The sequence below is a fragment of the Prionailurus bengalensis genome, chromosome C2, assembly GCF_016509475.1.
Source record: "Prionailurus bengalensis isolate Pbe53 chromosome C2, Fcat_Pben_1.1_paternal_pri, whole genome shotgun sequence".
Classification (NCBI taxonomy): Eukaryota; Metazoa; Chordata; class Mammalia; order Carnivora; family Felidae; genus Prionailurus; species Prionailurus bengalensis.
Window position 1 is genome coordinate 105339186 of NC_057350.1, and position 17792 is coordinate 105356977.

The 17792-nt window shown below is 35.2% G+C and overlaps 1 protein-coding gene across 2 annotated transcripts in view; it reads right to left on the reverse strand.

Annotated features, from left to right (window-relative positions):
• Positions 1-231: 231 nt before the first annotated feature.
• The window catches only part of SMC4 (structural maintenance of chromosomes 4), a 46452-nt gene continuing 28891 nt past the window's right edge, over positions 232-17792 (reverse strand). For both annotated transcript variants that reach the window (XM_043595008.1, XM_043595010.1), the window contains exons 14-24: positions 12838-13063; positions 12438-12517; positions 11484-11636; positions 10172-10298; positions 5466-5655; positions 4041-4185; positions 3593-3766; positions 2972-3154; positions 2598-2830; positions 1886-2069; positions 232-1411 (exon numbers count right to left, since the gene is read on the reverse strand). In XM_043595008.1, coding sequence (XP_043450943.1) covers positions 1259-1411; positions 1886-2069; positions 2598-2830; positions 2972-3154; positions 3593-3766; positions 4041-4185; positions 5466-5655; positions 10172-10298; positions 11484-11636; positions 12438-12517; positions 12838-13063 — 1848 coding nt within the window. In that variant the 3' untranslated portion in view covers positions 232-1258. The remainder of the gene's footprint in view (positions 1412-1885; positions 2070-2597; positions 2831-2971; positions 3155-3592; positions 3767-4040; positions 4186-5465; positions 5656-10171; positions 10299-11483; positions 11637-12437; positions 12518-12837; positions 13064-17792) is intronic.

Here is a 17792-nt window from a genome sequence, read left to right on the forward strand (position 1 = left end):
TAACAAAATATTTTAATAAACTTATTTTGCTACTTTACTTGCACTGAGTGTCATAATAAGGTGCTCAAACTCAGGAGTGGTATCTTTGGAATTCATATAGGTTATGGGAATTAACTCTACATGTAGTAAGAGTTAAATTCCATTTACCACTACTCTCACCCACTGAAAAAGCATGATTATAGTTTTACTTTTCCCTTCTATATAATCTTGATTTGAAACAAATGACCATACTGGAGTTTCAGATTTTACTTTATTTAAGTACATGCTAATGTATTTACATATTTAATGACTGTTATGATACAAACCATCTTTGTTGGATCTTTTTAGTACCTAAACAATCATCATTGAATAGAGAGCTTTTAGTTTTAATTCCTTAGGATCAATATCTAGAAATCAAATAGGGCAAAGACTTTTCAATCAATATCAAGAAATTCCTCTTGAAAACCAAGTGGTTGCCAACTTTCAGTAGCACTATAACACTGAGCTAATGCAGTGTAGAAAATTAAAGCGGGGAGGGGGGGAACCCTGGTAATTGGATAGACAAACAGCATATAATTTCCATTTATACTAAGGAAGCTGTTAACCCCTACATATTTTTATGAGGCAAAGATAGTGGGTATTCATTCCTTTTCAACTGATGAGTTATCTCAGATACTGTCTCAGTTTGCTGGTTCTCTTGGAAGTTTTAAACACAAGTTTTAGAAAAGCACATAAAATATCTAACTTCTCATCATGCAGAATTCACAACGGTTTAAAAAACAAAACATTCCCAGTGTTTGGGTTGTAGATACAATGATTGTCTAAATTAGTAAATTAAATAGAATACCTTAAGAATTTATTCAATTAAGTAGCTGGTAGGCTTTTCCCGTGTAGGTCAAAGATGCATGATGGTATGCTTGCTGCCTCTTGGTTAATATGCTCTAGTTCAGAACTTTATTGCTCATCAATGAACTTCCTTTTAACTCTGCTGGCAACAACTTGGGACTAAGGACAAATCACCTCACCCTGCAGGCATCTTACTTTCTCCATAGCCTGCTGCTGTTTACCAAACTGTCAGATTCTTACAGCCTAAGAAGCAGGTACAGAGAATATTTTATTAGACTTATAACATGTCTCCTAATAGCATAAAAACCAGTTACATGATCCAGTTTAGGAGTATGTACTTAATATTATAATCCTTTACAAAGAGAAAATCTCAATAATACAATAGGCTGAATCTATGTGAATTCAGTTTGAGGAATCCTGGATATAAACGAGTTCAACAAAGTCCTTTAGATGCGATTTGTTTTGGGTTTACTGCAACACTTTTTGTTATGTTGTATGTCTTGTAAATTCCAATAAGTCTGTCTGAGATCTCAAACATATTATTTCGAAGAGAAATTATTATGAACTGGGCATTTTTTGTTTGTTCCTAAAGAGGAAAAAAAAATAGGTTAGAAGTGTTCAGTAATAACAAGTATTCCTGTAATCAACATCTAAATTTGACTTCCCTGAAATGGTGTTTTTTGCAATTCAACATTACTTTGATAATTAACATGAACATGAGTGATGGCATGGATAATTCATGACACAGTAGTTAAGAGAAGCATTTGGGTTATTTTTGGAAGCATGGTTGCCAGAAGTCTTCTAGTGGAGATAATATCTAGGCAGAAGATCAGAGATTCTAGTTGTGTTTTTTGCTACTTTACATTATCAATTTATATTTTACTTGTCCAAAAAGGAAGTACTTGGTTCAAATAAAGGACCTGGTCTCTGATATCATAGGACATGGAATTAAAGTATAGGGGAAAAGCTCAAAAGTAAGAAGTCAGTCCATGAATTCCATGTGTATTGTAAGGGAACCTAATAAAATTCTCAGAACAAAAACCTCTAAATGATTACTTACATATATATAAAATGCAACAATGGACACATTTTTAAAATCCAGGGCTGCATCAATTTCGTCCATGAAGTACAGGGGAGTGGGTTTGTAGTGGTGAAGAGCAAATACTAAAGCCAATGAACTAAGTGTTTTCTCTCCTCCTGAAAGATTGAAGATCTTCTTCCAACTTTTCTTAGGTGGTCGAACACTGAATTAAAAAAATCTCTTATTAGTCAAATTACTTGCACAGGTAACGACTTCATGGTCGGTTTTCCATAAATGGCTTCTACCACCTTCCTCAGGGATCTCTAATTTGCTTTTCACAAATCTAAACTTTTTGGGGTTATTTTATAAAAATGTTATTGGAGGATGAATACACAGGAACACCTACCAAAATCTTAAGATTTAAATAGCAAGCCAGTAAATATTTCTTGCTATTCTTCCATTTCCAGCACATATTTTTTTGCTTTGCAATTTTAAAATCTTGATGTTAAGTTGAAATGGCTCAAAAATTAAAAGATGAACTAGACAAATATTGTGTAAAATTAAATATTTGCCGCTTGCCCAAGATTTGTGCTAACAAACTGCCAGTATGTAAATGAATTAGTATTTATCATCAAATAAAACACTCAAGCTGTAGCTCTAACCTTCACATCCCACCCCTAAAATATAGAGTCTGGAGAATATGTAGAGATATGTTAACAAGAGGATCCAAAACTCAGTACAAATTACAAACCTGAACATGATTCCTTCAGAGAAAGGATCCAAGCTGTCTACAAGCTCCAGTTCAGCATCACCTCCCAAAGTAAGCATTTGGTAATTTTCCTTTAATTTATTTGTTATTATATAAAAACCTGCCATGAATTCATTAAGCCTTTGTTTCCGAAGATCTTCATATGCCTGTCTAAAATGATCTCTTTCACAAGTAATTTTGTCCAATTCTGCTACCCGCTGTAAATATAATTCTTCCTATGAAAAAAATATCATGAGAAAAATACCTATTCAGTTATTTGAGATGAGAGCTAATGCTGCTAATTATATAAAATTAAAGTTGACAATTTAGGCTAAGAACTAAAAAATCTGACTAAATCATTAACAGTTTATTCATACCTTCTTTTTATATTCTGCAATGGCACCAAGGTTTGGTTTCATTTCATGACACTGGGCTTCTAAAAGTGCAATTTGATTTGTTATAGAATCTGGATTCTTGATTGCTTCAAGATCCTGTGGGCTCAGAACTGCAATTTCTTCAAGAGGATTATCTTCTATGGGATGCAATGATATTCTTGAAATCTAAAAGTTCAGTGTAGATGAGCATTAGGGATGTCACAGAACTGTAATTTATTGTTTAAAAAAATCATATCAATATGACAAATTACCTATCTACTAAAACAATATATTCTAAGGAATTGTGGCTAATTTCTGTAGCAATTATTTTTCAAAAGACTTCAAGAAAAATATTTCTAGTGTTCCGAAGTGTTCATGAAGTCTTCTGTTAAATCTCTGAATCAGCCTTGGGGTGAAGATGGTGAGTAATGTACCCATTATTCAGATTTTTCTGTATATAACAATTACTATATGTTATTGATTATGTTCTCTATAAATCTAGTGATTTTCTCTCGGAATTAAGAATCATAACGTCTCAAAAGTACACACACACAAAACAAAAAACAGCTCTTTTTCATAAAGGATATTTTAAAGTTACATTTAACTAAATGATAACATTCTTACCTCTTTTTGCCAATATTTTATTTTAGAATTATGTTCAGCAATGTGACCATCTATTTGTTCAAGTTTCAACTTAATACTAAGTGCATCTTTTTGAAGTGCATGTTCATTTTCTTGAATTATTTTTAGTTCTTGAAGTAGATTACGATGTTCTTTCTGGATCTCTGGTAAGGATTCCTAGAAACCAAGAAGAACTACTATAGGTAGGACCCTCCCAAATGGAAAGAACAGGTATTTTCACATTAGAGATGAAGTTAGCAATCTCTTCCTATGTCCCATGCATTTTACAGTTTATTTACAGAAAAGTTACAATACAGTACTCATTTTTATTGTACAATACAGCTGTAAAAGTTTTGACCTATTGTGTGCTTATTACTGTGTAAGCTGATGTCACATATCCCAACCCTTTAAATTGCTTCAAATACCATTCACTCCTGTCTTCAAATCTTACCTCTGCAGCATTTGTATTTTTCACAACCTCTGCTGCTTTGTCCTCAAGACTTTTTAGTTCTGCTGTTAAATCATCTACTTCTTTCTCAGTATCTTTTATTTCTTTCTCTGTGCGAAAGACGGAGTCTTGTGCTTTTTTAAGATTTCTAAACAAGCAAAATGATGTATTAAAGATGTAGTAACGTGTGATTTATCTTGCTTCTGACAACTTACCAACAAATGCCGTATTAATGAGACATTTTTCTATCACAGATGTTAAAATTTATGATTTACTAAAACCATCCTTGAATTGGTTTTTATGTTATACATAACACTTCTGAGATGTTGTATATTAACCTCTCAGTATAAGGTGATGAAACTTAGATCATGAAGCAAAGTTGTCCATTGAATTATTATTTTGTCTTGTCTTATCAGACTGGAGATTCTTAAATCTCTACACCCATGAAGTTATACACTCAAATAAAAAAATACCTCCCAGTTAGGGCAACATGTGCTTCCCAAGGAGGGCAACAAGGACTATTTTTTCCCTTAAAAAAGTTACTTCTACTTTGACAAATGTGTTTAGGCAAACTTCTGCTCCTAACATAAACAAATGGCTTATTAGTGCTTTATCTCTGAACCAAATACACAAATGAACCAGGTAATCAATATGCAATCTGTTATAATTTTAAGATAAAAGAAACAGTTGTTTACATTTCAACATTTTGTATACCTAAATTTAGCTCTAATTCTTTAGAAACAACAATAAATATTCTAAAAATTAATTTAAAAACATGATCTATGAGGGGTGCCTGAGTGGCTCAGTCGTTTAAACTTCTGACTTTGGCTCAGGTCATGATCTCTCAGTTCATGGGTTTGAGCCCTGCATCTGGCACTGTGTTGACAGCTCAGAGCCTGGAACCTGCTTGATTCTGTGTCTTCCTCTCTCTCTGCTCCTCCCTCCGCTCACACTCTCTCCCAAACATTTTAAAAAATTAAAAAAAATAAAAAAAATCTATGAATGGTTAATAACTTTTTGTTGAGTTGGGACAATGGAATAATCACGTAAACTAGAAAGTTACCAAGACAATTTTGCCAAGAGGTCTCGTTTTTACCTCTTATTTTCCTAAGATCTAAATCTATTTAAATTAAAAACCATCTATTCCTCTAAGCCAGAGAAACAAAACTCTAATTTTTATGTGCACACAATAACTGGGGAGTTCTGTATGTCACGGCATACCTGTTTACCACTTAAAACATACACAAAAATGGTCATAAAATAAATGTTTATAGGCTTCCCTTTACTAAAGTCCTGTTAGGTAAAAACATGTCAGACAGGCTTAATAAATAACAGTGGAAATGTTTGAAGGGCATTACATTTAAATATAAACCCCTTATCCACAGTGGAGGTAGCAAGATGACAAGTTAGGTAGTACACATACTCTACCTGTCAGCAGTCTTGATTGCTACTTGGGCTTTAGTAATAGCAGAAGCACATTCATCTAATTGCTTATTTATTTTATCAAGTTTGTCTTGTTGGGCCTTGAGTTTATGGTTATTGATTTCCACGATGATATTGTGTAATCTTTTAACCTCAGCTTCTACTTTACCAGCTCTTTCAGCCACACTGTCATATTCTGAAATAAAAAGAAAGAACTCCATGTTTCTAGGTTCACACACATCACTTGTTAGATGTAAACTTATTCAGTCATATGACTTAACCTGATGCATGCAAAAGAAATTTTACAAATTTGGGCAAAGTGAATCTCAAAAAACCCACTAGAATACCTCCCCCCAAAATAAACTAGAATACCCCATGTCAGAACAAATGGTATTATAACACATGGTTAAATTACCTGGCTTAGCCATAAGCACAACCTGTTTAATGGCTTCATGCCCTCAGGCATTTTCCAAAAATCTCTGCAACTTTTTCTCACGTACTTCCTTGACTGACTACTGGTCTCATAATGATTTCTGCCCTCAGACTATGTGCCTATTAACTTGTCTGTGATAAAAAAGAACTGTGGCGGTTTTATTTTGCTAACCTAACTTACAGTACTCCCTCACATGTTGTAACAAAGTGGGGGAGGGAGGATGAACTGGCAGTTTTCTCTATGGCACAGAAAACTAAAATTTGATTTCCCAGATTCCCTCATATCTAGGCTTCAGACATAATTAGGGTCCATTCAATTGAAAAAATTCACATAATTTGGAAGGCATATGTGATGAACATGTTTCTGCTGGCAAGCAGTGACAGAAATTTGTATTTTCTTGGTGGCATTAGAAATTCTGGTGTTCAGTCAAAAGCTCTGTGAATACTGACAGGCAATAGCACTAACTTTGATGGCGTGAATTGGAACGGATGCAATGTGCTTCTATTGTTGGTAGTTGCAGTGCCATCTTCCCAATTTGAGAGATGACTTTCCAATTATAAAAGAGGCAGTATAGTTCCTTTGATGGTTCTACAGAATGGCTCTAGATATCATTCTTAGATATTCAACCTAGAATTTCCTTCTTTAGTTATCCCACCCAGTGATTCTGTAAACAGTCTAATACTCTCTTAAACACACACATACACTACACAGATCCCGATTACACTAGCCAGGGTGGAATCTCTTCTCCATATTTGAATTCTGATCACTATACAATATAGAAAGAATGACAGGTGGCAAAAAGATGAGTTCAAGCTATCTTATGTCTAGAAAGGTAAACAGAAATGTTAACTTATGGAAAGAATCCCACAAAGCTCCTACAGGAGGAATATGGACATTTGGCATAGGAGGCAGGCAGGATTTGCTGAAAACAGGATTGCATGAGGACTTAATGACTGCTCCCCCTCCACTGTCTCTTCTTTGTCAGGTAGGTTGTTAATTCCAACAAGTCTACATATCTCATTAATTTACCATTTCCCCTTTTTGTCCTACATTATCAGAGTTGGATTCCAACAACTCATTTTTTACATTTCTGAAATCACCACTTGGCTCCTGAAACAAAAAACAATTCATGTCTTCTTTTTGGCCTTCTGTAGCGTCTTTTTATCCTAAGGTTATTAAATACACACATTTAAAAGTTCTATATTGCCAAGACTCGTAATCCCTCTCCACCCCCAAAATACTCTATTTAATGAATTATTTTGCTCACAGTGGCAATGTTCTCTGAAGTTAAAATTCCATTAAGCTACTTGCGTGCTCTGCTCACTTATGGGTCAAAACACCAGCTACTATGTGTGCTGGCACCACAACTTATACTGGGGGTGGGCCAGAATGCCCCTGGAAAGAGTCCAACTTGCAGAACATTTTCTTAAGTATGTATCTACCATGCATTTCTTTTTTAATATCTATAGTAGCATGTCTATTAGAAGTAGAAGGAAAAACTATGTGGCATATATCATCTATAAGTTTGAAGCCTTTATTCTATAACCACCTCCCCCCCATTCTCTATAAACAGCTATTCTAAAAAATTTTTAATTTTAAATTCATTTTAAATTCTAAAATGAAATTTAATTTTAAAGGGATACTTGCAGAAATGAGTACTTCACAGAAGATATTAACAGTATTGATATTACCCAATAGTGTTAGTCTATTAATAATAGTCAGTATTTCCATGAGAGGAGCTATATATATATATACAGGGCTCCTAATAAAGTCAAAGCTTCCTTTTCAAGTAAGAATGAAATACAGATTCCAGTAGTCTCTGTGAAAATGTTGTTATAAATGACACACATACGTTTTTGGCTGCTCATCTGACAATTGGGTACCACCAAACCAGTCACAACAAATACTGTGTGGAGAAAGAGTTAAGCTAATGTGTCTGCAAGAACAAAATACAGATCCAAAATAAATGCAAGGGGGGGAAAAAAAACCTGTCACATGAGGCCGCTTCCACCGTACATCACTCTGGTGGCTATTTCTCTCAGAGACATGGCCTATAAGGCCCTACATTATCTGGATTCTTCCGCTAGCCACTTTGGCTTCCTTGTGTTCCTGGAGACTCCTAGCATACTCCTGCCTCAGGGCCTATGTACCTCTATGATCTTAAAATGCTCTTTTCCCAAGTATCACATAGCACTCATACTTCTGTTGTGTCTCTGCTTAAGTCTCTCTAGTAGAGGCCTGCCTAACCACTGTGATTCCCTATCTCCACCCTGTCCTGTGAACCCTGATTTTATTATCACTCAGCACCACCCAATACAAAAAGCAATGTATTTGTTCAGCTTCCTAATCTGAAGCGTGAGATCCTTAAAAAGAGGGACTTCATTTTGTTCACTGCTCAATCACCGCACTTAAACAAACCTGGTCATGGCCAGCAGCAGATGCTGAGTGAATGTTTTTTTTTTTAATTAAAAAAAAAAAAATTTTTTTTTAACGTTTATTTATTTTTGAGAGACAGAGCGTGAGCAGGGGACGGGCAAAGAGAGAGGGAGACAGAATCTGAAGCAGGCTCTCCAGAATCTGACGCAGGGCTCAAACTCACAGACCGTGAGATCATGACCTGAGCTCAAGTCGGGACGCTTAACCAACTGAGCCACCCAGGCACCCTGTGAATGTCTTAATATTAAAAATGTAGACAGGGGTACCTGTGTGGCTCAGTCAGTTGATTGTCCGACACTTGGTTTTGGCTTAGGTCATGATCTTGCGGTTTATGAGTTTGAGCCCCGTGTCAGGCTCTGCACTGGCAGTGCGGAGCTTGCTTGGGATTCTCTTTCTCTCTCTCTGACCCACCTAGCCTGTCTCTCAAAAGAAATAAACTTAAAAAAGAAAGATCTGGGAAAAAAAATAAAGTTAATACGGGTACTGGTGAATATTCAATGTGCAAAGTAGGTCTACTTAATATCTTTTTATCTCTTTTTCTGTTGGAAGAAAACTCATTTTTGGAGCATTTGAATAATTACTACAAGTCCACCCCAACTAGTTCTTCTTTTCTTTGCTTAATATTTATTTTTGAGAGTCAGACAGAGAGGAAGACAGGATCTAAAGAAGGACCTGTGCTGCCAGCCCAGAGCCTGATATGGGGCTTGAACTCACATACTGTGAGATCATGACCTGAGCTGAAGTCGGATGCTTAGCTTAACTGACTGAGCCATCCAAGTGCCCTAGCCCCCAACTAGTTCTTTGGTTGGACAATCAGTATGTGCCCTCCTGGGTTCACAAATTGAACTGTAACAGGGGTCTTTCCTGAGGATGTGACAAAAGGCTGTGTTTGCTGTTCACTAGCTAAAATACTGTAAGCCAGGAAGGGATCTAATTATAACCTGTCATTCCCCCCTCCTGCAATAAGATGCACATCTGTTTGATTGAAGCTAACATGAAAAGAGAAGCAGGGCTGTTCAAGTGCATGATCAGGGGATTTAAATTTCAAAGCCAATTTTGGCTATAAGCTTATGAATTCCCTTTCTTGCTTTATGTATACTGGTAGAACACTTACAATATTTACATGTACAAAAGAAAAAAGTTCTGGAAGGAAAACATGTTTTTTAAGTTTTCAAAGACTGTTTTTCTTCATGTGTATACCACTTATTTCTTGTGTGCTTTAAAGTGATTTAGCTTCCCCAGATACTCAGTTTCCTAAATCCATAAAATAACTATTATCTTGAAGGGTAAGACTGAGCCAAACTACACAAAGTATAAAATTAAGAGCACTGGTTCTGGAATCAGATTGCTCTGGTCCTCAATTCCTCTACAAGCTATATATATGACGACTTTGGGCAAATTATATAAACCATTCTGTGCCTTAAGTTTTCTTATTGGCTAAATGAAGTACTTAATAGTACTTACTTTATAACCTTTTAAGATTGAGATCATAGAGGGTGCCTGGTGACTCAGTTGGTTAAAGCTTCCAACGCTTGATTTTGGCTCACATCATAGTCTCATGGTTCGTGGGGTCACGCTCCGTGTTGGAGCTGCCTGGGATTCTCTCCCTCTCCCTCTGTCCCTCCCCAAATTGTGCGTTCTCTCTCTCAAAAAGAAATTATTAAAAAAAAAGAAATAATAGAAACTATAAAACAGAGCAGCTGACTTGCACATAAATACACAACTGCTATTTTTATTCTACAAACTATTTTAAACATTTCAAATATTAAAAACCTATTTTTGGCAATCTCAAAAAAAAGAAAAAAAAAGAAGGAAGTGTGTACCCTTAAACACATACACATACCTTTTTTGAAAACACTAACATTTTCTTCTAGTAACTTCTGCTTTTTCTTGTCAGGGGCTGTAGCAAGCACATTAGCTTCGAGTTCCTTAACTTGGACATTCAAATATTCTTCTTGCTCCCTTAAACGCTACAGAAATGTTTTAACATTACAGATCATTATTTTAACTTACTATAACAATGATATTTGCCTTAAACAAAAAGACACTTAAAATCTTTAAGAAGAAGACAAATACTAATAGGAAAAGAGCAGAAAACATGAATAGTTAACATAAAACATGAAAATGGCCAACACACACATGAAATTTGAAATTCATCACAAATATAAGTTAAAATGCCACTTTTAGGTACAGAGTAGCAAACTCACGACACAGTGAAGACCGCCTAGTTTTCAAAGACTTGGAAAAATAATTATTTACATATACTACTAAAAGTAAATTAATTGGAACCATCCATTTGAAGACAATTTGGCATCATACAACAATACCTTTAACACTGTACACATAGTGGATAATAACCATAATTTTAGTAATCTAACCTAAGGAAATAATTGGGTGCATAAAGATATACCAAACAAGGATATTTTATTTATTTTAAAGATTTTATTTTTAAGTAATCTCTACACCCAATGTGGGGCTCGAAATCACAAGAGTGAGATCAAGAGTTGCATGCTCCACTGACTGAGCCAGCCAGAAGCCTCTAACTAGGATATTTTAAACATAGCAGTATTCATAACAACATAGAAAAGCATTTATCAAATTGTGACATAAAGAACACACTCAAATGCAGCTGTAAAAGTAAATTTACATTGGCTTGGAAAGAAAACCACAATTTACTAAGAAAAATTAACATGACTCAGTAAAAATCTATACACATATCTGTATAAATATAGGACATAAACACAGACTAGGTATTTATACCAAAAAGTTGAAGAATATACATAAACTGTAAGGGCAATCATCTTTTGGATATTTCTGGCAAATTGTTTTTTGTTTTTTAAATCAGTGGGGTATGCACTGCTTTTTCATAATTAAGAAACATTCTACTTTGAAAAGAGAATGAAATTAAAGGGTTACACAGATATTAAGGGAAGACACATTTCCAAGGTGTATAAATGCAAACAAAGAATAGCCGTGACTGGAGGAAAACTGCAACAGGGACTTTAACACTCAGGGAAATGAAATCAAGAGACAGGCCTTCCACCTAGAGAACCATTCTTCTCCCTTATTTTCTAAAACTATAAGCAGACAACAAAACGCTTCTGCCAAATGCTACTGAATTCCAATAGCTTTAGCTAATATTAATAAAAGAGTACCTGGATGCTTGCAGTAAACTTTTCTAGTGTATTCTTCATTTCTCGTTCATTATGCCTTAACTTAACTACTGCTTCTTCCAGTTGTACTTTCTGTTCCTGGATTTGCACTGCTTTTTGAGAGTCTTTCTGCAACTGTAATTCCATTCTATTTACCTACAAAGAGTACCAGTGAAATAAGTTTTCTCTAAGAGTCATTTCAGATTAATAGCGAAATTAATTTAGGAATGAAGAAAACCCCAACTTCTGATTTTAAAGCCTAGAACAAAACCAAAATCCCCATTCCAAACCCCAATCCTAAAGCTTAGGAGATGGTCAAACTAATTTCTGTATCACAGAATCAGATGGAAAGACAATTTTAAGTGTTGCACAGTCACCTATTTATACCATTCAAAATTTTAAGTGGAAGGATATAAACTATTTCAAAATATGGGGGAAAAAAATCAAGGTACACCTCTTTGGAAAAAGCTCAGTATCCAAGGAAAAAGTATAGTGTTCTGATAACGGAACACAGTAATTTTTTCTAGGCATCTTGACGTTCTCATACTTGTGGGCATGTAAAATATTTTGAAATAAAACTTGGAAATGCATATCAGAAATCTTTGCTATACTTATTTTGAAATAGAAAAAACAATCATGGACTATACCAATTATATGTGAAAAACATTAAATGTTAAATAATGATTGATTAAATTATGAAATGTCCATATGATCCAAATGTAGTATTAGAAAGATACATATGTTGAGCACATACTTTCTAAATTAACATGTTTTATTTTTAGAAGTTTAAAGGATTTTACATTTAAAAAATCCCACAGCTTACATATATCATTTATACAAAATACAATCTGTTAATTTAAAATCTGAGTATCCTTAAAAAGGCTTAATTTTATAGTATGTATGTTACACATCAGAAGGCTTTAAAAAAAGTCTGACTCTAATTTTATATATGCTCACCTCTTCTTCTGAGATTTCAACAACAACTGATGAACCCATCCTTCCTTTCATTACTCTGCTTCCACCACCAGTCATTGTACCTATAAAACAGAGAAGTCAGACTTAGCTGTATTCCAACAAGATTAAATAAACTCAATGTCAGGAAAAGAACTAAAAAATTTTTTAAAAAATTATGTTTATTTATTTTTGAGAGGCAAAGAGAGAAAGAGAAGAAGAAGCTGGGGAGGGGCAGAAGAGAGAGGGAGACACAAAATCCGAAGCAGGCTCCAGGCTCTGAACTGTCAGCAAAGAGCCCGATGCAGGGCTAGAACCCACAAACCGCGAGTCCATGACCTGAGTCAAAGCTGGATGTTTAACTGACTGAGCCACCCAGGCGCCCCAGGAAAAACACTTTCATTACCTGATTGTTCTATGATTTGCCCCTGTAATGTCACCACTCTCCATCTTCTATCTTTTTGATATGCTACTCTTGTGGCTTGATCTAAGTTGTCAGCAACTAAGGTATCCCGTAAAGCAAAGTAAAAAGCTTGGCGAATTTTCTCATCTTTTACTTTTACTAAATCAAATAACCGAGGAGTATTTTCAGGAGTTTGAATTTTGGTCATTTTATTCGCCCATACAGTCATCTAAAAGTTAAAAAAAGAAAAAAAAAAAGAAAGAAAAACAGAATGTATCATTTCTTTAGGGTATTACTTACATAATATACATATGTAACATGTAAGAACATGTATACAAGGTTCTGAATATCTGCATAATTATTTTGCCGTTATTTAAAAAGTATAAAATTCTATTCACAGATGACATGATCTTATATATACAAAATCCTAGGGAATGCACACACACAAAACTATTAAACCTAATATGAATTCAGCAAATTGGTAGGATACAAGACCAATGTACAAAAATTAATTGTATTTGTACACACTAGTAATGAATAACTTAAAAGTGGGATTAAAAAATTCCAATTATAATATCATATTAAACAAGACAGAAAACCCCCCAAAACTTAGAAATACATTTAACAACAAAAGACCTATACACTAAATGCTGTAAAATATTATAGTATGAATTTAGACCTAAATAAATGGAAGACAGCCCCAGTTCCTGGATTGTTAAGGTTTAGAATTAAGATGGCAACCCAAATTGATTTCCAGATTCAATTCAACCTGCATCAAAAATCCCAGTTGCCTTCCCTCTCCCCCCGAAACTGACCCACTAATCTTTAATTTTTTTTTTTAAAGTTTATTTACTTTGAGAGTGTGCATAAGCTGGGGAGAACAGAGAAGAGAGACAGAATCCCAAGGTTGTTCCACACCATCAGTGTATAGCCCAAAGGGGTGCTCAATCTCAAGAACCATGAGATCATGACCTGAGCAGAGATCAAGAGTTACATGCTTAACTGACTGTGCCACCTAGGTACCCCTGACCAGCTAATCTTAAAATTCATATGGAAATTAGAACAATCTTGATATAAAAGAATAAAATTAGGAGCGCCTGGGCGGCTCAGTTGGTTAAGCGTCCAAATCTTGATTTCAGCTCACATCATGATCTCATGGTTTGTGAGACTGAGCCCTTCATCGGGCTCTGTGCTGACAGAACAAAGCCTACTTGGGATTCTCTCTCTCTGCCCCTCCCTGCTCACACGCTCTCTCAAAATTAATAAACATACATACATTAAAAAAAGAACAAGAAAATTAGAGAACTACTGATTTCAAACCTTATTACAAAGCTATAGTAATTAAGACTGTGGTACTCATGATCCTCACAATAGATGCAGAGAAAGCATTTGACAAAATACAGCATCCTTTCTTGATAAAAACCCTCAAGAAAGTAGGGATTGAAGGAGCATACCTCAAGATCATAAAAGCCATATATGAAAGACCCACTGCTAACATCATCCTCAATGAGGAAAAACTGAGAGCTTTCCCCTAGGTCAGGAACAAGACAGGGATGTCCACTCTTGCCACTGTTATTCAACATAGTATTGGAAGTCTTAGCCTCTGCAATCAGACAACATAAAGAAATAAAAGGCATCCAATCGACCAGTAGGAGGTCAAACATTTGCTCTTCGCAGATGACATGATGTTCTATATAGAAAACCCTAAAGATTCCACCAAAACACTGCTAGAACTGATTCATGAAGTCAGCAAAGTTTCAGGATATAAAAATCAATGCACAGAAATCGGCTGCATTCCTATACACCAACAATGAAGTAATAGAAGGAGAAATCAAGGAATCAGTCCCATTTACAATTGCACCAAAACCCATAAAATACCTAGGAATAAATCTAACCAAAGAGGTGAAAAATCTATACACTGAAAACTATAGAAAGCTTATGAAGGAAAATGAAGAAGACATAAAAAATGGAAAAAATATTCCATGTTCCTGGATAGGAAGAACAAATACTGTTAAAATGTCAATAACTATCCAAAACAATCTACATGTTCCATGCAATCCCTATCAAAATAACACCAGCATTCTTCACAGAGCTAGAACAGATAATCCTAAAATTTGTATGGAACCAGAAAAGACCCCCAATAGCCAAAGCAATCTTGAAAAAGAAAACCAAAGCAGGAGGCATCACAATCCCAGGCTTTAAGCTATACTACAAAGCTGTAATCATCAAGACAATATGGTACTGGCACAAGAAGAGACACTCCGACCAATGGAACAGAATAGGGAACCCAGAAATGGACCCACAAATGTATGGCCAACTTATCTTTGACAAAGCAGGAAAGACTATCCAATGGAATAAAGACAGTCTCTTCAGCAAGTGGTGCTGGGAAAACTGGACAGCAGCATGCAGAAGAATGAACCTGGACCACTTTCTTATGCCATACACAAAATAAACTCAAAATGGATAAACGACCTCAATGTAAGGCAGGAAGCCATCAAAATCCTCAGGGAGAAAGCAGGCAAAAACCTCTTTGATCTTGGCCGCAGCAACTTCTTACTCCACACGTCTCCAGAGGGAAGAGAAACAAAAGCAAAAATGAACTACTGGGACCTCATCAAAATAAAAAGCTTCTGCACAGCAAAGGAAACAATCAGCAAAACTAAAAGGCAACTGACAGAATGGGAGAAGATATTTGCAAATGACATATCAGATAAAGGGTCAGTATCCAAAATCTATAAAGACCTTATCACACTCAACACCCAAAAACCAAATAATCCAGTGAAGAAATGGGCAAAAGACATGAATAGACACTTCTCCAAGAAAACATCCAGACGGCCAACCGACACATGAAAAACTGCTCCACATCACTCATCATCAGGGAAATACAAATCAAAACCACAATGAGATACCACCTTACACCTGTCAGAATGGTTAACATTAACAACTCAGGCAACAACAGATGTTGGCAAGGATGTGGAGAAAGAGGATCTCTTTTGCATTGTTGGTGGCAATGCAAGCTGGTGCAGCCACTCTGGAAAACAGTATGGAGGTTCCTCAAAAAACTAAAAATAGAACTACCCTACAACCCAGCAATTGCACTACTAGGCATTTATCCACAGGATACAGGTGTGCTGTTTCAAAGGGACACATGCACCCCCATGTTTATAGCAGCACTATCAACAATAGCCAAAGTATGGAAAGAGCCCAAATGTCCATTGATGGACAGAATGGACAAAGAAGACATGGTATATATATACAATACAGTATTACTCAGCAATCAAAAAGAATGAAATCTTGCTATTTGCAACTAAACGGATGGAACGAGAGGATATTATGCTAAGTGAAATTAGAGAAAGACAAAAATCATATGACTTCACTCATATGAGGACTTTAAGATAAAAAACAGATGAACATAAGGCAAGGGAAGCAAAAATAATATAAAAACGGAAGGGGATGAAACATAAGAGATGCTTAAATATGGAGACCAAATGGTTACTGGAGGGACTGTGGGAGGGGGGATGGGCTAAATGGCTAAGGGGCAATAAGGAATCTACTGAAATCATTATTGCACTGTATGCTAACTAACTTGGATATAAATTAAAAAATAAATAAAATAATTTAAAATAAACAGTGTGGTACTCATAAGAATAGATATATAGACAAATGGAGAATTCAGAAATAAACCCTCAGATTTATGGTCAGTTAATCTTTGATACAGATGCCAAGAAAATTCAATGGGCAAAGAATAGTCTTCTCAACAAGTGGTGCTGAAACAACTGATATCTACATCTAAGAGTAGAGGTACACTTTACTCTGTTATAAAATTAACTGAACATGCACTAAAAACCAAAATGTAAAAGCTAAAGCCACAAAAGAAAACAGGAGGTAAATCACCATGTGCTTGGATTATGCAGTAGTTTCTTAGATATGACACACAAAACATAAGAACATTTAAACAAAACATTTAAAACAAAATTCGACAAAATGATTAAAATTTTAAACAACTGTGCTTCAGAGGACACTGTCAAGGAAGTGAAGACAATGCACAGAATGGGAGAAAACATCTGCAAACATACATCTGACAAGACTTGCACCCAAAATATATGAAAAAACTCTTAAAACTTACTAGTAAGACAAATAAAGCAATGAACAAATAGGCAAGGGATTTGAATAGATACTTCTTCAAAGAAGATAAACTAAATGCCCAATAAGCACATGAAAAAATATTCAACGTTAGTAATCAGGAAATGCAAATCAAAACCACAGTAAGAGACCACTACATACCCAACACTAAGATGGTTATAATAAAATAGACGTAGAAACAAGTGTTGGTGAGGATGTAAAGATACTGGAAACTATACATTACAGGTAGGATATTGTATAGCCACAATGGGAAAGTTTGGCAGTTCCTCAAAATGTTAGTTAACAGGTAACCCAGCAATTCTACTCCTAGATATTAACCAAAGAGAGCTGAAAACAGGTATGCACAAAAATCTGTGTATGAATGTTCATAACAGCAATTAGCCATAATAGCCCAAACATGGAAACAACACAAATGTTCATCACTGTTGAATGGATAAACAAAATGTGGTATATTCACACAAGGAGCATCATTTGGCAATAAAGAGGAATGAGCTGCTGATACATGCTACAATATGGATAAACTTTGAAAACCTAAGACAACATACACAAAAACCTACATACTGTATGATTCCATTTATACAAAATATCCACAACAGGTAAATCAAAAAGCAGATTACAAACTGCAGGTGGCAGGAGATAGGTTTTGACTGGGAATGAGTATGAGATTTCTTTTTGGGGTGATGAAAACATTCTGAAATTAGTGGTCATAATTTAACAATCTTATAAATACACTAAAACCAATGAACTCTACACTTTAAAATAGTTAATTTTATGGTACGTGAATTCTATCTCTGTAAAGGTTTTTGTTTTATTAA